The 19,534-nt window shown below is 47.1% G+C and overlaps 1 protein-coding gene across 2 annotated transcripts in view; it reads right to left on the bottom strand.

Annotated features, from left to right (window-relative positions):
- The window catches only part of GNAO1 (G protein subunit alpha o1), a 145,446-nt gene that overhangs the window by 86,053 nt on the left and 39,859 nt on the right, over positions 1-19,534 (bottom strand). For both annotated transcript variants that reach the window (XM_040615406.1, XM_040615405.1), the window contains exon 3: positions 8,037-8,178. In XM_040615406.1, the coding sequence (XP_040471340.1) occupies positions 8,037-8,178 (142 nt within the window). The remainder of the gene's footprint in view (positions 1-8,036; positions 8,179-19,534) is intronic.

Raw genomic sequence — 19,534 nt, 5'->3', positions numbered from 1 at the left:
GGGATGTTGGGAGAGTTTTGGGGAGGTGGGGGATCCTTTTCAAGGAATCTTTCAAGAAGTAGCGGTGTTCATTACACAAAAACCAAGCCTGAAGTGGCAACTGAAAGCAGAGGCACCAGCGGAAAAAGCAGCTCTAGAGATGGATTTGCACCGAAGAGGTTGTGCTTTCCCCTGCCCAGGGAGCAAACAGGGCCAGGAGAATTCATCTGACAACCTTTTCTCCCAGGGGCTAGCTGAAGAGGAGGGCAATACTCCTAATTCAAAAATCAACTTTTGGGCATTTTCTATTTTCACTGATCCCCCCCATACACAAACATCCTCAGACCTCTCTTATCCCTCCCCTCTTCTAACGCCCAAAGGGCTGAGTGGGCTGTCTTGATCTCTCCTGACGGTATGGAGAGAAAAGGAAAAGCGCTACGAGCTCGAGCCCATGGCTGGGATTTCAGCTGGAATTCCCTTTCCTGGCACCAGTGAACATCATCTTGTCCTTTCCCAGTGTCTTTCTGGGAAGACTCAGGCACCATCTTCTTTAAAGCCCTCTTTAGGTGGTGAAATATGTGATTAGATTCAATCTGGACCTTGGAGTTGGAGTGAGACGATTGTGGTTTCTCTCTAAGCAATGATCACCTGAGACATCCCTTCCCCTCCTGTTTTTCTTCAAAAGAAAATTAAAAGGCTGGTATTAATTGATGGCATCTGTTCTGGTCAGTGGTTTTATGGGATGGTTAGCTATAAAGCTAATCTCAGAACTGGGAAGGCAGCATGGACAGCAAGCGTCACCGATCTATAGAGCCTGGCTGATGCCAAGCGCTCACTGAAGAAGCAGATCTGAGTGGCATTTTAAGGTGTGATTGCATCACTTGTTCTCATCTGGCTCACTTAGAAATGATGCTGAAGTGCATCAAAATATTTTTTTTTTCCCTAGAAATGTGTTTCTTAGGAACAGGTCTCTGACTGCGCAGAGGGACTGGAAGACCAGGTGAACTTCTATCCCACCCTGTCCCCTGATTGCTGCCCATTCACCACTGGTCCACGGCGTCTGGAAGAACCCAAAAAGCAGACAGAATGTTTACTTTTGAGTGAGGATTAAAGTGTTGCCATGCCAACACTGTAGCTACCATCCTGAAGCAGGACCAATGTGAAAAACATCATGCTGGCACATCAACCGCTCGGCAAGGTGGCACCTTCCAGAGAGAAGCCTTCCACACGACATGCATTTCCAACCTGCTACGCAACTGCTGCCCACTCTCCCCTGCCTCCTTTTGGCTCCATTTCATACAGCCTTTTTTCATTTTTTTAGGCGTTTTAACTGAAACTAGGTACATCAGGCCACCCTGGGGAAGTTTGGATTTTCAGAGCTATCAGTGATTGATAGTATTCTGCCGGCAGGGCGGTTAGCTGATACTGCCCCTGGGTGCAGTGCTGTCCGTGCCATTCGGTTGCTTGCCTACAGCACCCAGCTGTTTCCACCGCTATTACATTTTCTAGGCTCTTTCTATTCGAGACCCATCCCTCCCCTTTTCCTCAGGGCCGGTATCATCTCCCTCCCTCCCAAACTCAGGACTTCTTCCTGCTCACAAGCACTGTGGCACGTTTGCAGAAGACTGGGATTCTGACTGTTGTTCATAATCACTACTGCTGCCTTATAAATAGCTGCAATGCATGTGGAGCCAGAGCTAAGATCACATTTTAGCCCTAAATGAATCACCGGTTTTCTATTGTAATTACCTAGGTTGGAAAGGAGGACAGACTGACGAACTTAGCCTAAGTAAAACTCTACATGAAGATCTGGCAACCTCCAACCCGATTATTAAATTTGGCTCTTCTAGGCCTAATTCTGTCTGTGAGAGCTAGCCATGATGTGTTCATAGCCATGACACAAGCTTGTTTTGTCTCCCTTCTAAATGCTATCTTTATTAATAGCATGGCTACAGTGAACGGGACACCAGTTCTGGGGTGATCTTTTCTGCTGTATGAAGAGCATTGCATGTTACTGACTTGATGACCACGACTCCAGCCTTGCCGGAGCGCAGTGCCGGGCAGTGCCATTGCTGCTGCAGCAAAGCAAGGTCTCCGGGGTCTGGCCGCAGGTCTCAGCTGACTCGGCTGGAATCTCTCCTGATGATGAGTGACTTTGACTCTCCCTAAGAGGCAGAGCAAAGGCACGGGAGCAGACTGTTTCAGGCTCTTTTCGTTGGTGCAAAGGGCTATCATAAATTGTCTTCACGCTCTGCTGTTACTTTACTGTAATTGTTCATTAGAGAAAGATTTTGTATTTTCAGGGGCTCAAGGGATTTCTAAAGGAGGAAAATACATTAGTGTGATGTGGAAGGTGCAGCTTTTGGTTAGAGAGACTCCAGAACTGGTGCAGCGGGGCTTGTGAGTAACGCACCGTGAACATGCAGCCAGAGCTTACTCTGGGCTTTTCCTTCTTTGCTGTCTCCCTCTTTTTCCCGCATCCTCCCTCTGCAGCACAGATCCCCAATACATTGGCCATCTCAGCCAGCAACAACGAGCCTTTCTTCAATGAGCCAGCCATCTCCCCGGCAACAAGGCAGGCTGTGAAAATAACAAGTGCTTTCCTTTCTATGTTTCCCACCTCTCAAGAAATGCCCTGCCTTTTATTTGTCTCCATTGCTCAAAACCATGAATGATGGTAACTGAAATGCACCTCGTGGAAGGACGAAGAGGGAGGCAGGTGACAAAGACAGCTTTGGTCTTAATGGAAAAGAGTGACAGATCTTTATACCTTAGTGAAGAGCAGGCTGAAATATTTGTCCGGTGTTGTTACTGTGATGAACCCAGCAGACCCAGTGCAGGAGGAATGGTTATACATGTGCTGTGGCTATTGCATGCAGCCAGCCAGCAGACCCCACTTTCAGCTGGACATCCAGACAAATGCTGACACCAGGCAAAAATGGGGTGGCTAATGCCCCCCGATTCCATTTTCCCTTTTCTCCCACTCCTTCCTGCTCCTCTACAAAGCAGCCCTGTTACGCTTCACTGCGGTGAAGTCCCCATCACTCACAACAGCAGACCAGCAAGGGCTGGTTGTATCCTCACTGCAGTGGCAGAACCCCAGGAATCCTGCGACCACCCACCAGACCTCCCCATTAGCTGCCAGTCAGCAAACGGAGGCTTCCCACCAGCACGGCGGTGCCTGATTAACCTCGCCTGCCCTCCCCTAAGTTATTAACAGCTTTTTGGCATTTCTCCGAGACCTTGGGTTAGGGACCCGCAGTAGGGCCAAGCTGGTCTAACCAGATACCTGCCTGAAATGAAGTAAAATCCACAAACATCTTGGGCTGACAAGTAGAAAAAGCCAGTTACAAAGGAGCAGGTCTTACGAAGAGCTCCTCTCACACACCGCTCCCTCCCAGTGACTGCAAGGCAGCAGGTGACAGCAGCTGCGTCCCTGGTCCTGCCACTGGTCCTGCCACGTCCCTGGTCCTGCCGCCACTGAGCCGGAGGGAGAGGAAAAGGGCAGCTCCTCACATCGCCTTTGGCACCTGCTGAGGGGACAGGGCTGGGGACACGGGCTTTCAGCATCACCCTGCTGCTCAGAAGCAGACTAGGTGCAGCCCTAGCACACGTGGCCCCCTTCTCCAGCTGCCTCAGGTGGGCTGTTCAATTGCACTAAACAGATTATTTTTTTAAATATTACTATTACAGCATTTTAAAATGTCCCAGGTACATCTTGGTTTAGTTCACAGTTCAGGAGTTACACACTGTATACAGCATAAAGTCACCACGTACACGTTTTGTTACAAAGCCTGAAAGAAAAAATTCCCTATGGAAATTTTTTAATACTTTAGCGGCTTTATAGTTTTCCCTTTCATAGCTGAAACAGAGACATTTCCAGACTCCCGCTGGGAAAAAAGTTCCATGTGAAGGTCACTGCCTGCCAGAAGGTCACTGCCTGCCACCCCCAGACCCCAAGCGCTGGACCTGTGACCCTGCCACCTCAGACAGTTTTATCTGAGCCATGTGACTGATACTGGGATTCTTTGTTGAGTAATTTCTGCACTTTTTCAGCCTGTTTGTGCCCGGTTTATGCTAATATGAACACGCTTTCAGCTGTTTTCATACCAGCCTGCACGGGCGGTGTGCTTGGACAGGCTCATTGCAGCCTGGGACCACTCCAAGCTGCGGACACTCCCAGCCACCCAGCCTGGCTGCAGCTCAGGCATTTCACCCAAGTGGGGTGGTAGATGCTGCATTTCCAAGCAGCTTCTGAGGTCAGAGTTGATCTGTCAGGGAAAAGCCTTTATACTTCTTCTGATCGGGGTTTTGGAAGCTGGACTTCAGAACTGGCTCTTCAGATGAAAATCCATCACTTCCCTGCCCTTCCTGCTCGATCAGATCCACACACTTGCACTGACTTTTAGTTTCCTGGCTTTAAATCTCCATTTCCCATCTGCTCTGCCTGGTTACACTGAAAGGGACTCAGCGAGGAGCTTGCTTTATTAATACATTTGCACTTTAGAGAACCATTTAATCCAGAGGCTACACGTTACTGCCCGACTCTTTCCTGCCTGTTAATCTGATTATAAATGTAGTGCCCAGCTGGAGGGCCTTGGGTAGAGAGGCGAGACCAAGTGTCTGCACCTCTTCCTTTGTGTAACCCCTCGCTCTTGGATAGCTGGGGACCCAGACCTTGGGCAGCGATGGCCCTGGAGCTGAGGAACACCCATGGATGCTGCTCCCCCTGCAACCAGCTCCTGTCTCCTCACTGACAGCTCCTTTTTCACCTGCCCTCTTGCAACATGTAAAGGATTTGTGGCTTTGCACTTGCACAGCTTTTCCGGAGTTTCACACTGACCTTTCAGGCTGTGCACAATGATAATGTGCCCTGAGATGGCAGGACAGCTCCTGCCTCCCCGTGCTGAAGGACACGAAAGAAGGACCTCAGTGCTGCCTGCAGACCATGAACCTTCCGTGAGCCAGGCACAGCTGCAAGAAAACCCGCTCCCCTGCACATGGAGCATGTGTAAGAGTGAAATCCTACACGCAGACTCTTTTGTTCTTAACCTGGGGACAGGTCCTTATCAGCAGAGAGGGTCAGTGAATCCTGGAGCATCTGCTTTTCATGATGTATTTTGCCCTTTTGGCTCATATTTCCTACACTGAGCTCACTTTGACTGACAAAAGCTAAGGGGTTTAGTCTGGACTCTTGCCCCAGTCTTTCACTTCTAGTAGACTTAATACTGGAGGTATAATCATGGGCAGGAGTAAAATGAGAACAGTGAGAGAGGATTTGGTTATTTTACCTCAATAACAAAAGCACAAATCATCTCATTCGCATTTATTAAGCAGGGGAGGTTTGTTGGTTTGTGTTTTTTTGGTGTTTTTTGGTTGGTTTTTTTTTTTCCAAACATTGCCAGGGTGCCATTTGGAAGGGATACAGGGGCAGATGCATCTCCCATGAAGTCATGGTGGGACAAGCTGTAATAGCCAAGCAGTCCTTGGGGAAAACCTGTCCTGGGCCTGTGCCCCCTCCTTCCCTGCTGCTGAATCAGGCTTGATCAGCCGCAGCCCTGGCTCCCCTTCCTGAGCTCTCTTCTCCTGGGGACTTAAGTGATGAGTAGGGCAAAATCCCCCACTAAAAGATTTGCGTTGGAAACCCTTGGTTGAGGAATGTCTTTTAAAATAGAGACGCTTTGCTTGAAAAGGGATGAACCATGTAGCATAATACTCAACAAATCGCCTGTTTAATGGCCTCTCTTTATAGCAGCTGTGCATTAATAACAAAAGCGGGGTAGCAGAAGCCATGTGCTTCTTTGCAAGATTAAAATAAATACTATTTCATACTAATACCAGCAACTTTCTGTGGAGGCTGGCTAAGAGGAGGGAGCAAGTGGGAGACCATCCCGGAGAGACTTGGTTTCTTTCCCCTTCGTCTACTGCTGGATGAAGGAATATTGCTCCCATCTAAGAAGGGAGAAGATGCTCTGAATCGGCCCTCCCAGACTGTTGTTTGGTTTATAGCTGTTTGTTGTAGGCTTGTCTGTACACAGTCAGCATGATGCCATTGTAAGAGAGGAGTAATTCCCCCAGGACTACATACCTTAGGGGAAACTAGGCTGGGGAGAACTTTAACTTGCTTTTTACATTGCGAAGGGTAACTCAGGATCCCTACTGCCAGAAAGCAGAAATTGAAACAAGAGCGGTTCACACTAGACTTAAGAAGAAACCTTTTCATCGTGAGGGCAGCAAGGCAGTGGTCCAGATTGCCCGAAGAGGCTGTGCAGTCTCCATCCTTGGAGGATTTTGGACCCAACCCGATAAAGCCCTGAGCAACCTGGTTTGACCTCAGAGCTGACCCTGCTTGAGCAGGAGGTTGAGCTAGACACCTCCTGAGCTCACTTCCAGCCTGAGTTATCGTATGATCCTAGGAACATTTGGTATCTTTTCCATAGTAAATATGAACCGACGCGACATTTTGTGCAGCCCAGTACTCCATCTCTCATTCCCGGCAGTCCTGATAACAGGTCTCCCCCTCCACACCCCCTGCTTCAGGCCTGCCACTAAAGCAGTGCTGAATTTCCCTCCTCGAATTAGGACTTCAGGCATTAAAAGATATAAAAAAAAAAGAAATTTTACGTTTTAAAGCTGTCTGCCACAGACGATTTATCAGACATGGAGAATGATTTGTTTCTGTTTTCCTGGGCATAGGTTTTTAGCTGAGACAAGATACGTTGCCTCGCTGAGAGCTGAGTCACCGAGTAATCAACAGATTAATGTATTCAGTTCGAAAGCCATCAGCATTAGCTCTCGGCAAGCTCACAAGAACTCCATTATGGTATCATCTCTACGTATGGGATGGAAATGTCTCCAGGATTTAGAGTTCCTGTGGGAAAAATCCCTAGATGCAAAGAAATCAAAATATCCCTTTGCAACTGGGAGAAATAAGGTACCTCTTCATACAGGAACACCACAGCAGGATTTTGGCATCCTTTCTAGTGAATGCTTTTATTATCAACCCTCAGATAAGGAGTTTGGGGTATGTTGTACATCTGTCATTTGATAGCTACCTAAAAATAGCCATGACAAACTCGGTGGCATATAGGACTTTGCCTTTATCAGATCTTTAATCTGAAATTATTTTATTTGCAGTGAAACCAAGTAGTTTTTACTTTCTCTGGGATGGCAGCATGCAAAAAGGGTGGTCTTGACTTCCCTACGGCTCTGAGTTTCTCTATGTGGGCTTGGTCTGAGCCAGAAATGCAAAAAGGAAAGGCAGAGGCTGGCAGGGGCACCTCACAGAGGAGCCACTGTTTAAAAATAGGGAGCTGGTTAAAGTAACAACAGAGCAGCAACTGTAAAAGGGCAGGCTGGCCTAGGTGTGTGGCATGAAGGCTGCCAGACATCGCATAGTTGTTCTGATAAGATGCTAACTGCCTAACTAGCAGCTAACACTGCTGCCCAGGACTCTGTCCACATGAACCTCACTGAAGCCATGCATCCTTTTGTTAGGAAGGGAAATTGCTGTTTGGGTACACCTGAATGGGGCATGTGTGAGTAAAAGCCAGTCAAGCCCCCACAAAAGTGAAGACAATCCTAAAAGCTTTCCTACCTAGCAGGCTGGTGGAAGGGATTTGAACAGCAGCAAGACTTTTCCCCGAGACATTTCTCCTTGAAGCCTGCGTATCCAGCACAGGCAGAGTAGACAGGACACATGTTCTCGCCGTTTCCCCAAGTCTGTCAGCACCTCTGTCTAGGCTGTTACTAGATAACAGAATTTCTTTTGTACTGGCCTGGCTAGTGCCAGGGCATGAGAAATTGTGGCTGTTGTGACACAGAGGTCTCCAGAGCTACACTTCCTAGAGCAGGTGTACAAATGGCATGCCGTACATAATTGTGCCTATGCCTCTGTTTGTTGCACAAACTGCCTGTGCAGTAGGCGTACAACGGTGATGTAAACCTTCCCCCCTCCCACCTTTTCCCATTCAGATTGTGCGAATGCCTCCTGTTTGTGCTCTGGAGTCTCCAGCTGTTCAGCTCTCCATACCAAGCAGTGGTGATTTTTGACTTACCCGTCGTTCCTTATCACCATATTCGATGCCCAAGGTATCCATGGCACGTACAATAGCTGCCAGTGACTGTATAGTGTTGCTGTAGACCACTGGCTTGTACTGCTTCACATCTTCTCCAGAGAAGCCATCCTCATGGATGATCCTGAAGAAAATGCAAAGGACAAAAACCTCTTGAGAATGTCATTTCAATAGGAGAGACATTTAAAAGAGAGCTGTGCTCTTTTGAAGAGCACATCTGCTAGCTTGATTCACTTAATTTAGTCAGCATTTCTTTTTAAACCTTTCTGATTGTTCACCAGTTGTGTGTCTGAGCCCAGTGCCTGGAATTAGCATTGCTTTTGCTCTCTCTCAAGGAGGTTTTGTGCAGGGTTGGTGCATATGGTACCTCACTCCCAACTGGACTGCAAACGCCGGAGCCTGGGTGGCCTCGTGTCGGCGTGCTTACCCCTCACGGGGCCCGGGCTTCCAGGTCCTACATTACCTTTCCTGTCCAGGTCTATGGAAATACATTCGACGCTTACGGTGACCATCAGATCTGCTCTTAACCGCTTAAACAGGTGATAGAAACCCCCTAGTTCTTGTCTAGTCCTTTTCATAGTAACTCCTGGGGTGCCTTACTAAAGGAACCAGAGTCAAAATACCCCTGTACGCATGGGGACGGGACCTAGCTGTGCAGCACTTCAAGCATTCACAGCCCTTTACACCTCCTCCCTCCTTCCCTCTCCTTTGAAAATAGCGCTGGAAGTTTTGCCACCTCAAGGCATGCAATGTAATGTTAATGTTACGTTACGTTACGTCACGTTATCCCTTCCCAAAGCAACGTGGGAATGAGACCCACCGTCCCGGCAGCTCTGCATGCCAGATGCTCTCGGAGTTAGTCTCCATTAAACTCCACAAAAGGAACTATTTGATGGAGCGAGTTCTTGCTCAGTTCAGAAGACCGATACCTGTAATTTCTTCATCTTTAAGCAACTCAAGAACTAAGTCTGGGTGTGTCTAGAAAACAGCTAGGATTTGCAGATCTAATTGTGCTTGACAATAATTCTTCCCAGTGGAGACATAAGTTATGATCCTGTCTCTTAAATATTGGCAGAGAGGATGATCTGCTTAGCTGAAATGAAGTCCTTTCTTGCTCATCCTCAGATCTCACTGGACAACAGAGCCCTTCAGTAACAGATCTGGTCACTGATAAAACCTAGCATCCTGTCTATAACAGGATTTTTGTTTCCTTTTTTTCTAAATCAGATACACACAAACCCAAGGTCCTGACCAGTGCTGGCATCCCCCCGGGGAGAGAGAGCGCTAGCGGGGATCATAGTGAGCTTGCAATAGATACAGTGCTGGGATGGAGGTGGAGAACAGGGCTGGCATCCAGCCCCGTGTTATTAACAGATGACTACACGAAGAAAAAAGCTGATAGAAACGTGCTGACAAAAACACAGATCTGCTTCCCCTGATGTGAAGCTGATAGAAAGGTTTTCTAACACAAGCAACCGACTCTTTGCTCCCCCCACCACAACCTTCGCTCACCCATCACGGAACACTTTGCTCCTGGGAGGAGCTGCTCCAACACCCTCCGAGTCCTGGAAAAAAATGACTATAAGCAAAGACGGTCCAAGACAGGCAGTAGTTCAAATTAACTGGTGTCTGGGATTGTTAAGCTGCTGATCCGAGGAACTGGGCAGAGCCCCCTGCTCAGGTATCCCAGCTCCAGGACGGGGGAATGGTGCTGGTGCCCTGGAAACAGCATGAGGGGCTGCTGGCTTGTCTCACTTAGGGTGACAAGGGCAGGGGTGGGTGAAAACCTTTCTGACTTAGTAAATCCAGTCTTGCTGATTTGTCAACATTTTTTTCTATGGCTAGTTTTGATTTTGATGCAGAGTTATGGGCAATAGCAGACCTTGTACTCCATAGCTTTTATATTGCGTGAATCCACTGCCTGTACCGAGGTTTGGAATAGCAGCATTTGAGTAATGGGGAAGGAGGGGGGCCAGCAGAGCCCTGTGTCGGCACTGGATCTCATGGATCATTTACTGTTACTCAGACAAGTTGCTGAACTTCTGGGAAATGTGTTCTTTGTCAAAAGTTGCAGTCAAATCTGAAGAGTTATGGCTGGCACAAGGCACAAAGCACAAGGCACAATCCTGCATCAATCCTGTTTGGAATCAAGAGAAACCGTACGGCACCGGTTCCTCCCAGCTATGAGCGTGACAGCAAGAAGCTCAGCAGAGCTGGGGTCCCGTGGGAGGCAGGCAGGCGGTTAGCGAAAGCATCACCAGAAGTAATTAATTCTTTCTGGTTGGTTGGCTCAGGCCTGGATTTTGGGGCAGGGAGGACTAAATGTTGGTTCTGGGGCAGTTAAGAAATGAAAACGTAAGAGGGGGATAAGAAAGGGTGAAAAGAGGACAAGCACGAGGGGCAGTGTAAGGGCCACAAGAGGATGCAGCTGGAAATTTTTTGGTCCAGCTGCTGACCATGCTGGTGGACATGGGATGGTGCTCACATCTTGGGCTGGCTTTGTTTCTGCCTTTCACTGACAGGCATCAACCAGGGACCTGATATGGCAAAAAGAGGGCTGAACAGCTGTAGAGGGAAAGAGGTGAGCTTTAGTCTTCTTCAGAGTTTAAACCGTCTCTGGCCTTGGGCCATGAAGTTGTTGCCTGACATTTTCACTTCTAAATACTCAGTGTTTCTGAATACTTCAAGCCAGTAAGCTCCCTATCAAGTAACAGGGTTCCTTGTGCTGAAGGGGCAGAATTAAGTGATGGAGAGTGGCTCTGGGATCCCTCCGTGAACATACTGCTGACTGGGCAACACAGTGACATCGTTCAAAGCACAGGCATAAAAGCATTACTTTTAAAGGGGGCAAAAAAGAGCATGGAAAAAAACCACCCCAATTGTTCTTCTGTGAAATCTCTCTGGGAAGGCAGCCACGGCGACTGAAAGCAGCACTGCGGATGCCAGTATTGAAGTTTTGCTGTAGGAAGTACCTACGGATTAATCAATCACGCAGTTAGCACACTACCTAATATTTGAGTGAGCAAATCCCCACTGACTAGTGCCGTTCCAAAGCCTGCTAGGACACCGTGAACTGGTTTATTGTCCTATATGCTCCTAGCAAATGCTTCTCCTCTTGCTTGCCTTGGCGATCTGATGGCCGAACTCCCGTGGCAGCTTTTTCCATAGTCCTTTGGACAGGTTCATGCTGTCGTTCACCTGTTTGGGATACACCTTTTGTCTTGCCTGCCATTGTGCTTTGCTGCCTAGAGGACATCTAAAGCTCCAACAAGGTTCTTGGGAGGTATACTGTCGTGGGGCATGGCCTGAGCCAGCTTGTGTGCCACAGGACACAAGCAACAGTGGAGTTTGGATGCTGTAGTGAGCTGTGACCGTTAAGAATGCACAGTGTGGAGGAACTAATAGAAGTGAGCAGCGTGTCGTGACTGGGAAGTCTTTAAAGGTTCAGGCAGGGTGGGCTGCTCCTTAAGCAACCCGCAAATTAATGGGAACAGAGGGTTGTCAGCACTAAAAATGTGAATCCTCTGTTTTCTAGATGGCTTGTATTTTTTCCTGTGTCTGAAATACAAAGGAAACTGCTGCAGGCAGGTTCCTCTCTGCCACGCTAGAGCCAGTTCTCTCCACGGCAAAGGGAGAAAAGGGATTTAAGAGGATCCCCAGGGGCTGTGGCGAGAGGGAGACAATGCTGTAATTTTTAAAAGTGATCCTGAGCAATTAAAAAGCCATTTCATTCACCAAGTGACTAACGAAACACTGTGCTCTGAATGGAATGGCGAGAGACAACTGAAGCAACCTGATTGTCTAATGTACCTGTTAATGCCTGCTACCTATCCCTCGGCTGTTACCAGCAAAGCCCATATGTTTGCACGTTATGTTGTCATACTCATTTTAGAATGGCATTAACAGACAGGTATTTGCTGGGCAAAATGGTTCCACTGCACATCAGATCTTCTGCCATCCCTCAGCAAGTCATTAATCCTGAAGAAGTGCCCAGTGCCTCAGCGATTATTGCTTAATTACAAAATAAATTAAATACTTGGAAACAGGGGGTGCATTCTGCGTAGCAGCTTGCTTTGGCTTCCATTCAACAAAGCACTTACATGCCTTCAGCCTTTCACTACAAAACGAATGTATTAAAACGGCAAAGCCAAAGATGATTTTGCCGTATGTCCCTGCTGACACGCATCGCCCCAGCAGTTGTGAAACGGCAGCGTCAAACAAAGCACACGGCAGCTCCGGCACGGCAGGGCTGGATCCCAGCCGGCAACCGATCCAAGCAAAGAGCCAGTTTGCCTAGGTCACTCCTGGGGGAACACTTGTCCATCTATCCTGAAAACCTCCTGGAGCGGAGGCTGCGGTTTCCCCCGCTCCCTACTCCAGTCCCACACAAGCTATTCTGGTGCTTTCCTTCCAACCTGAGCCAGGTTTAGTAGATGCAGCGACTCTTCCCCCAGCTGTGTCCTGCTCCCTCCTCAGGCACAGTGCCCCGCACTAGACCCAGTCCTCACTTCTCTAACTTGCCAAGATAATTTTAAGCTGTAAAGCTTCTCCTCTGACGTGCTGAAGTACCTCTCCTAGCCCCACATCACTGCCAGGTGTAATTATGTATTTTCATTCATTTTTCATGGATGGAAGGTTTGGAAGGAAACCAACGCAGACCCCTGCAGAGTCCTGGCTGACAGAGTCCTCTGCTGTGATCACGAGCCACCACTAACTGTATTCTCTGGGAATAAGTTGTGCTACTCATCCATTTTTGTGTAAAAGCTGAAGTGGTTTTCTTTAGACTGTTTTTCCAGGTGACTTTATAAAAGTCAAGTGAGACATTGTCAAACCCTTCCCAAAATCTAGATACTGCACCAACTATTCCTCTCCTGCTTCTGCCAAGAAATCAAATGAGATTAGTTCAACACGCCTCATTTTTGTATAATCCATGCTGGATGTCACTCATCTCCCTTTTTATCTCCTAGGTGCTTGCATATTGTTTGATTGATAGTTCAATTCTCTTGAAAGCTTCTAGAAGTTGACTGGTCTATAATTCTTACTCCTCTTTTCTCCCTCTATACTTAAAGATAGACACCATGTTTACATTTTTTCCTTTCTTCTGGTACCTCACCTGCCCTCCAAGAGCTCTCAAGGAGAAGTGTTTGTATTTCTGAGATGGCGCCAGCCAGGCCTGTGAGTATGTAGCAAGAAATTCCTTAAACACGGCTGGTCTGAAGACATTTAATCTTACAAAACTTGCTCTTCTTGTGCCAGAGGGAGAGCGGTGCCATTGCCCAGCAGTGGAGCCTGCTGCGGACACTTCTTCTTCCCACTTCCTCACTTGGTGTCCTCCATCCCCTTTACATCTTGGCACGCAGGTTCTCCTTTCCTCACCAACACAGCCCTGCCTCATCTCCTGTGCTTTGTCATTACCCCAAAACCTCGAGCCAATGCCTCTGAAATGTTTCCTGCTAAATTCAGAAATCTTTGCGTGGCTTCAAACTGTCTGCATTGCTGTAAATGACGTATGTAGAGACTTCCGATTGCCTACCAGAGAAGATAAATGCCATACAGTTTCTGTTTTACCTAAGGTGATTTACTTTCAATCAGCAAGATGTTTCCAGCTGAATGAAGTTTTCCCATATCAATGCACATCCCTAAAATTACAGTGATTTGCTTGAATAAAACCAGGCAAGAAATCACCAGGGGATTATTACACTCGAAGCATATCGCAAGCAAATGCCTCACAAATGAACAGTCCAGTTCCTATAAGAACAGTCCTCGCTCCTCACCTTCATCTGGACAAATTAAGGACCCTAAAGGTCATTGCACAGCTTTTGCACAGGGCCTGGTGCCACAGTGGTGAGTGTCGCCTCTTGGGGCTGTAGGATGCTGGCCAGGTTTCGGCTGGCAGCGGTACCCTGCGTAGCATCCCCGGCTCCGCTTCAGCCCGGGTGGCTGCGTGCTCCTCCTGCGCCGGGAAAGCTCAGCACTCCCAGGCTCTGTCTGGGGAGCTCCTGACATCCACATGGGCAACACAGGCAGGGAAAACCTCCCAGCCCATGCAAAGAGTGTGAGATGCTACAGCCTGTAAAGTGCTGCTTGCAGCTGCAGGAGATCACTTGGGCCACGGCAGAAGGGAGGTGGTGTGGAAGGGATTTGCATTTGCTCACCAATGCATTTTTGCTCGAGCTGTTGACAGCCTCATTCATACATATACATTTAGGGTACAGACTGATCCAAGGTGGATTTTACCTGAAGAGTTTTGGAATGAACACACATACAAATCAATTTTTGCTTGGCAAACTCACTTTTTTAAAATTTCTTCTCTTCTTCCCTGCTTTTTCAAAAATAATAATTTCTGTTTCACAGCAGGTTATTATGGTAAGGCTGAGAAGAGCTTGAGACAAAAGAAAAAAACCCAACCTAATTCTGAAGAAAACTCTGTAAGCTTTGTTTGCAAATGGGGAAAAAATGCAGAAATCTGACTTCAATATGTTGGGAAAGGGTTGATCAAATTCTAACGGAAAATCTGCTAGAGGTAATCAGCTACTTTTAAATTTATTTTTATCTTGATGTGAGGTTTAAAAGTTTGTTTACAGGGGAGTTATGAAGCTAAATTCCAGTGATTCTCTTCTCACTCATTTAATAACCTGAAATGCGATTAAAAACTCCTGGATTACGTTAAACTAAATCAATGCAGATGTACATGACCTTGCGTTTCAAAGACTGCAAAGGCACAGTTCAGAACTCCGTGACAGGGTGCAAATCTCTCAGAACTCTCATTCTTTGTCCCCTCTGGCTGTGCTTGAATGACACGTCGTACATCCTATTCCCATGAGAAATCCTTCAAGATGGAGATTAAGATGACGGTTTGCCTACATGCCCGCTTTTTTGAAAAGAAAAACAGCTTCCTCAGTCAGGGTCATCTGAAAACTGCAAATGGAACTCATTTAAAAAAGCATAATTTTTTCAACCTGGATTTTTAACACCAGTCCAAGAAATACTGATGGAGCCCTGTGATAGAATCCCAGCTGGGGGGAACCTTCTTTCTGGAGGAAATGCCTTTGGGTCACTCAAAACTGAATTCTTACCACCAAAGTATTTATTGCATGCAAAGACATTATTCTAACTAACCAGCTGGTTCATGTTAAAAAATAAGCAGATCCATCAGGCGATTGAAACGCTGCCAAAATCCACAGCCCTGGAAATGGTCGAGCTTATTCAAATTAGTTGCAAAAGTTTCATGGACCTGTACAGGGCAGAAGCATTCTTGCTCTTCTAAGGCAGCTAAATTTGTGCCTAGTATCAACGCTTGCAAGCAACTGGTGCCTTCATGAGGTCTGGTTAAAGCCAGGTGTGAGCTTCTGCACCTTAACTGCTGGCCAAAAAGCTACAGAAGGATGTTATAAAAACCCCTCTCCTGTCTAATCAGAATGGATGTTGCTACCATCGTATTTTTGCCTGTAGATGAGCAGCTCTTGAGCTAACGATGATCAGCTTTGAGACATGTAGGGGCCAGATACTGCATCTTCCCAAACCCCTCGTATTTCAGCTTGTTTTCAGGTGTATAAAATATATGCAGAATACTCATTTCCAGTTTAATACAGACCAAAATGAGAAACAAGTGCACTAAAGCAAACTCCCAACGTGGTGCTGTGCCCCTTCAATCCTTTTTGGAAGCAGCTCTCAGTCTTTTTTTTTAATTATTATTTTTTTGAGTTCCACATCAATGCTTAATTTTGGCTTTGGGCTGTCTGGAGGGGGGATCCCCACTTCGGTTGCACGCTGTAGTTGAGAGGAAAGATGATCTCCTGGACTGTGTGCTGGGCTCCTTCCAAGTGTCTTTCATCGGACTGGGGGGTGTGGTTGGTTCTTGTACCTGCAATTGGGATGCACGAAGGACCCTCCCCATCTTCGCTCGGGGAGGACTCTTTCAGTATTTACATTTTCTAACAGGACGCAGCGGAGTGAAATGCTCTGCTTTTAAGTGTGTGTATAAAGGAAGTTTAAGAGTGTAAACGCTCTACTGCATCCTGAAAGTAATTAATTACTGCTGATAAATGAAAGACACCAGTACTGATAGTTCAAAGGAAGGCAAGGCTGAGCAGGCAGAGCAAATCCAGCTACTGTGCCAGTACTCCACCCGAACTCGACAGGGACACCATCATCCTTTGAAACTTAACATCACAAAGTCAGGAAAACGACGCAGGAAAATGAAGTGGCTTTACCCATGAGAAAAAACATATTCCCCACACCAGGCCTAAATATGCACAGAGTCAACCACACCAGTGGTTTTACCCACCTGAGTCACCCTAATGATAGTTTTTTTCCTGCAGAGACCACCAGTCACAGACCCCCCGAGCAATCCTGGAGCCCAGATGAACTACCCTGCTCCCAAGCACTAATTACAGTATAAAGGAGCTCCTGGCTCCTGCGGAGGTCAGGCTGCCTGCTGGCTGCTGGAGGCATGCTGATGCACGCCCCCCAGGACCTGACCCCCCTGCAGGGTTTCAGTGCCTGGCTCAGCACCAAACCCAAACCTCAGACCCTTCCCCGAAAGCACACAGACAGGGGATGGTGGTATAGGGGTGCAGTCAGCGGAAAAAAAATAATCCATCACACTTGCTGATACAGAAGCAATACACAGACCCGCTTTCTCACTGCCCCAGATTAGTTCCTTATGCTCCCAAACGCCACATCTGCCCAGATGGGAAGCAAAAGGCGCAAGCAGGGACACGGGCTGCCCCACACCCCCACGTCCCACACCAAGCAGGGAGTGGCGCAGACCTGAGTTTTACGCAGTGTCAGGCCACTGGCATAGTTTGGTTTTACTGAAATTTGCAGTTGTGTAACTTTGATAAAGTGCCCTCTCCTGGGGCCTTTAATATTAAGATCAAATATTGAATACCCTACATGCACCTAATTAGCTTTAATATGCATCCTGCTCGGCTCAGTAAGAACAGGAAAGAAACACAGTCAAAAACAATTAGATCAGGGTTTTTTTTGATTAAAAAAAGACAGCTGGACTACAGAGATTCCTGCAGCAGCATTTGCATTAGATGAGATTGCATTTTTATGTGGAAAAAGCCTCGGAGCCAAAAGGGTTTCAAATAGCACCAGTGGAGGCTGACAGCTGCATTCTTTTTTGTGCATTCCTAAATAATAATCAGCGAAGGAAAAAGAGTTCCTGCTGCGACTGACTTATCTCCTGATCCCATGCGATGTGCTACATAGTCAATCCACTTTGTCCACCCTCTGCCCGAGACCAATGAGTTCCCGCGAGGAAAAAAAACATCCACCGGGCCGGTGATGACCCACATGAGAGAATTCTCATTAAATCCTCCGTAATGTTACATAAGGTCATTTTGTTGAATTAAAATTATTGGGATTAATCCTCTTTAATGTTCTCTTAGATGCAAGGGGGATCCAACTGCAGCTGGATCATCCTGCAGCTGGTTCTAGAAAGTCAAAACAGTGTTTTAAAGCCCCGTAATGGTTTTGTTAAATTCATCCCCTGAACAAGGACACAAAGCAGCTTTTTATGGCTTTTTTAGATCACTTACAACTTCTGTAAGCTGTCATTAACTATCATCAAAGCCTGAAAAATGAGGCAAATGGGTTCAATGTCAGTTTTACTGCCCAAACCTAAATAATATTTTTGGTTTCCCATCTGTCTCATCTGAAGTGTTTTGATAGCTGGAAGGTGACTTTGCCTTTCAAAACCTTTTCAGATGTTGCTCTCCATAACCAAACATTCTGTGGACCATAGAAGAAACAAGAGACATGCACGCCCTCCTCATCGCCCCGTGCATTTCATCCTCACAATCAAGTACCACCACCAAATCCCACTAGAAGAATAGAGCAGCCTTGTGGATTTTACTCAGATATGAAGGGTCAGCGCACAACTCTCTCAGTGTATCAAAGCAAGGCTTTGGTAGGATGGACCCGGTTCCTAGCCCTGATGCAAAAAAGCCGGCTTCCAAAGCCCTCCATTCTTCTGAAATCCACTGGGATTCCGTTGTTCCTTCCCCTGCATCTAGAGCTGATCTTTGCGCAGCTGACATATTTTATTGTGTGTCCTAGCTGTACTAGTGCTTATTAGGAATCGTGTGCTGTCATGAAAACACTCAGCTAAAATAAAAAGATGCTTTAAAGCAGCTTTGCTTTTTTGGGATATCAAATCTCACAGCAACTGTCTTTCTGAAGCAATAATTGATGTGTTTGATTAGGTCTGGTAGCAGATGGGTTTTTTTTTCAGTACTTTTGATGTTTTAACATGTTAAGCTGGGAAGGAATCCATTCTGGGAAGAGCGATTATGCCATTCCTCGTCTCCTGTCCATCTTCCCTGGCATGATTACAGCTCAGGGGCTCCATCTCTGAGCACTGTGCTTGCCACAAGCTCCTGGGTGTGCTGCCAAGCTGACATTAGGCTCCACTAATCTCAGCTCAGAGATCTTAGAGTCACGGTGTTCCCAGTTCTGCAACGGGCTGCCTTTCCGTTAGAGGATACCATCAAGCACCACACCCCACAGATCAACAGTCCGAGGGCGAGTATCCAGCTGCTGGTGATAAATCCCCAAAGACTGCAATGGAACCTCTGCTGATGGAAAATTTTGCAATCAAAATGGGGGCGTCTGGTGTAGATGTGATAAAAGTCCTGGGCAGAGGAACAGTTTGATCTCTGTCGCTCCTGCTGCTGCAGGCAGCATAAAACCAAACCTCGCCTGCCTAACTGTGCTATTTCTTGCAGTGGGGCTGCAAAATTTCTGCTGTCTGTACTTACTGGAGCCTTATGGAAGTCTGTGCCTACAACTGAAACACGGCTCGGGTGGAGCAGAGGTGGACACCTCTCCAAGAAGGAGGTGGTGAACACTTGCTTTGGGCCTCTGTGCTCAGTAACACCAGGTGATGGGTCCAAACTCTTGCAACCTGGCTGCTCAGGTCTGCTGACTGCGTTGAGGCTTTCCAAGCTGAAGAGTTTGAGCTGAAATGTGGCAGATATGGTATTTTAGGATTCTGCCCACACTGTTAATAAGGTTTCACAGCAGGAAGGAGGTATGTTGCACTTGTGATTAATTACACGCATTTGAATATTTTTAAATCTTAGCTTCTACCCTTGTTCTCAGAGAACAGGCTATCTGAAAGGAAGACAAATGCATGGCTTTTCCCTGACACCTGCCACAAGGATTCAGTCAAATAGCATTAACCCTTCGGGATTCTCAAATACAGCTCATGTTTAGAAAATACCAGTGAGGGACAAGACCTTGGCTGGTTTAACTCAGCACACGCATCCAGGGAGGTACCTTATCCATGGCAATGGGGGAAGGTGCTGCCTCAGGTCTGAGTCTCCCTCCTACAACCATCCTGAGAAGCACGAAGGAGCAACTTTTGTCCAGCGTTTCCCCAAGCTTTCCAGCCAAGCTATTCCAATGTAACACTGTTTGAAAAATTGTTTTAAGACCTTGGGTATCCTCGGTGCCTTGTGGCATTTTCT

Source organism: Falco naumanni, chromosome 15 (genome assembly GCF_017639655.2).
Source record: "Falco naumanni isolate bFalNau1 chromosome 15, bFalNau1.pat, whole genome shotgun sequence".
Taxonomy (NCBI): domain Eukaryota; kingdom Metazoa; phylum Chordata; class Aves; order Falconiformes; family Falconidae; genus Falco; species Falco naumanni.
The sequence above is the reverse complement of the archived record's forward strand: the minus strand, read 5'-3'. Positions and strand labels throughout refer to the sequence as shown.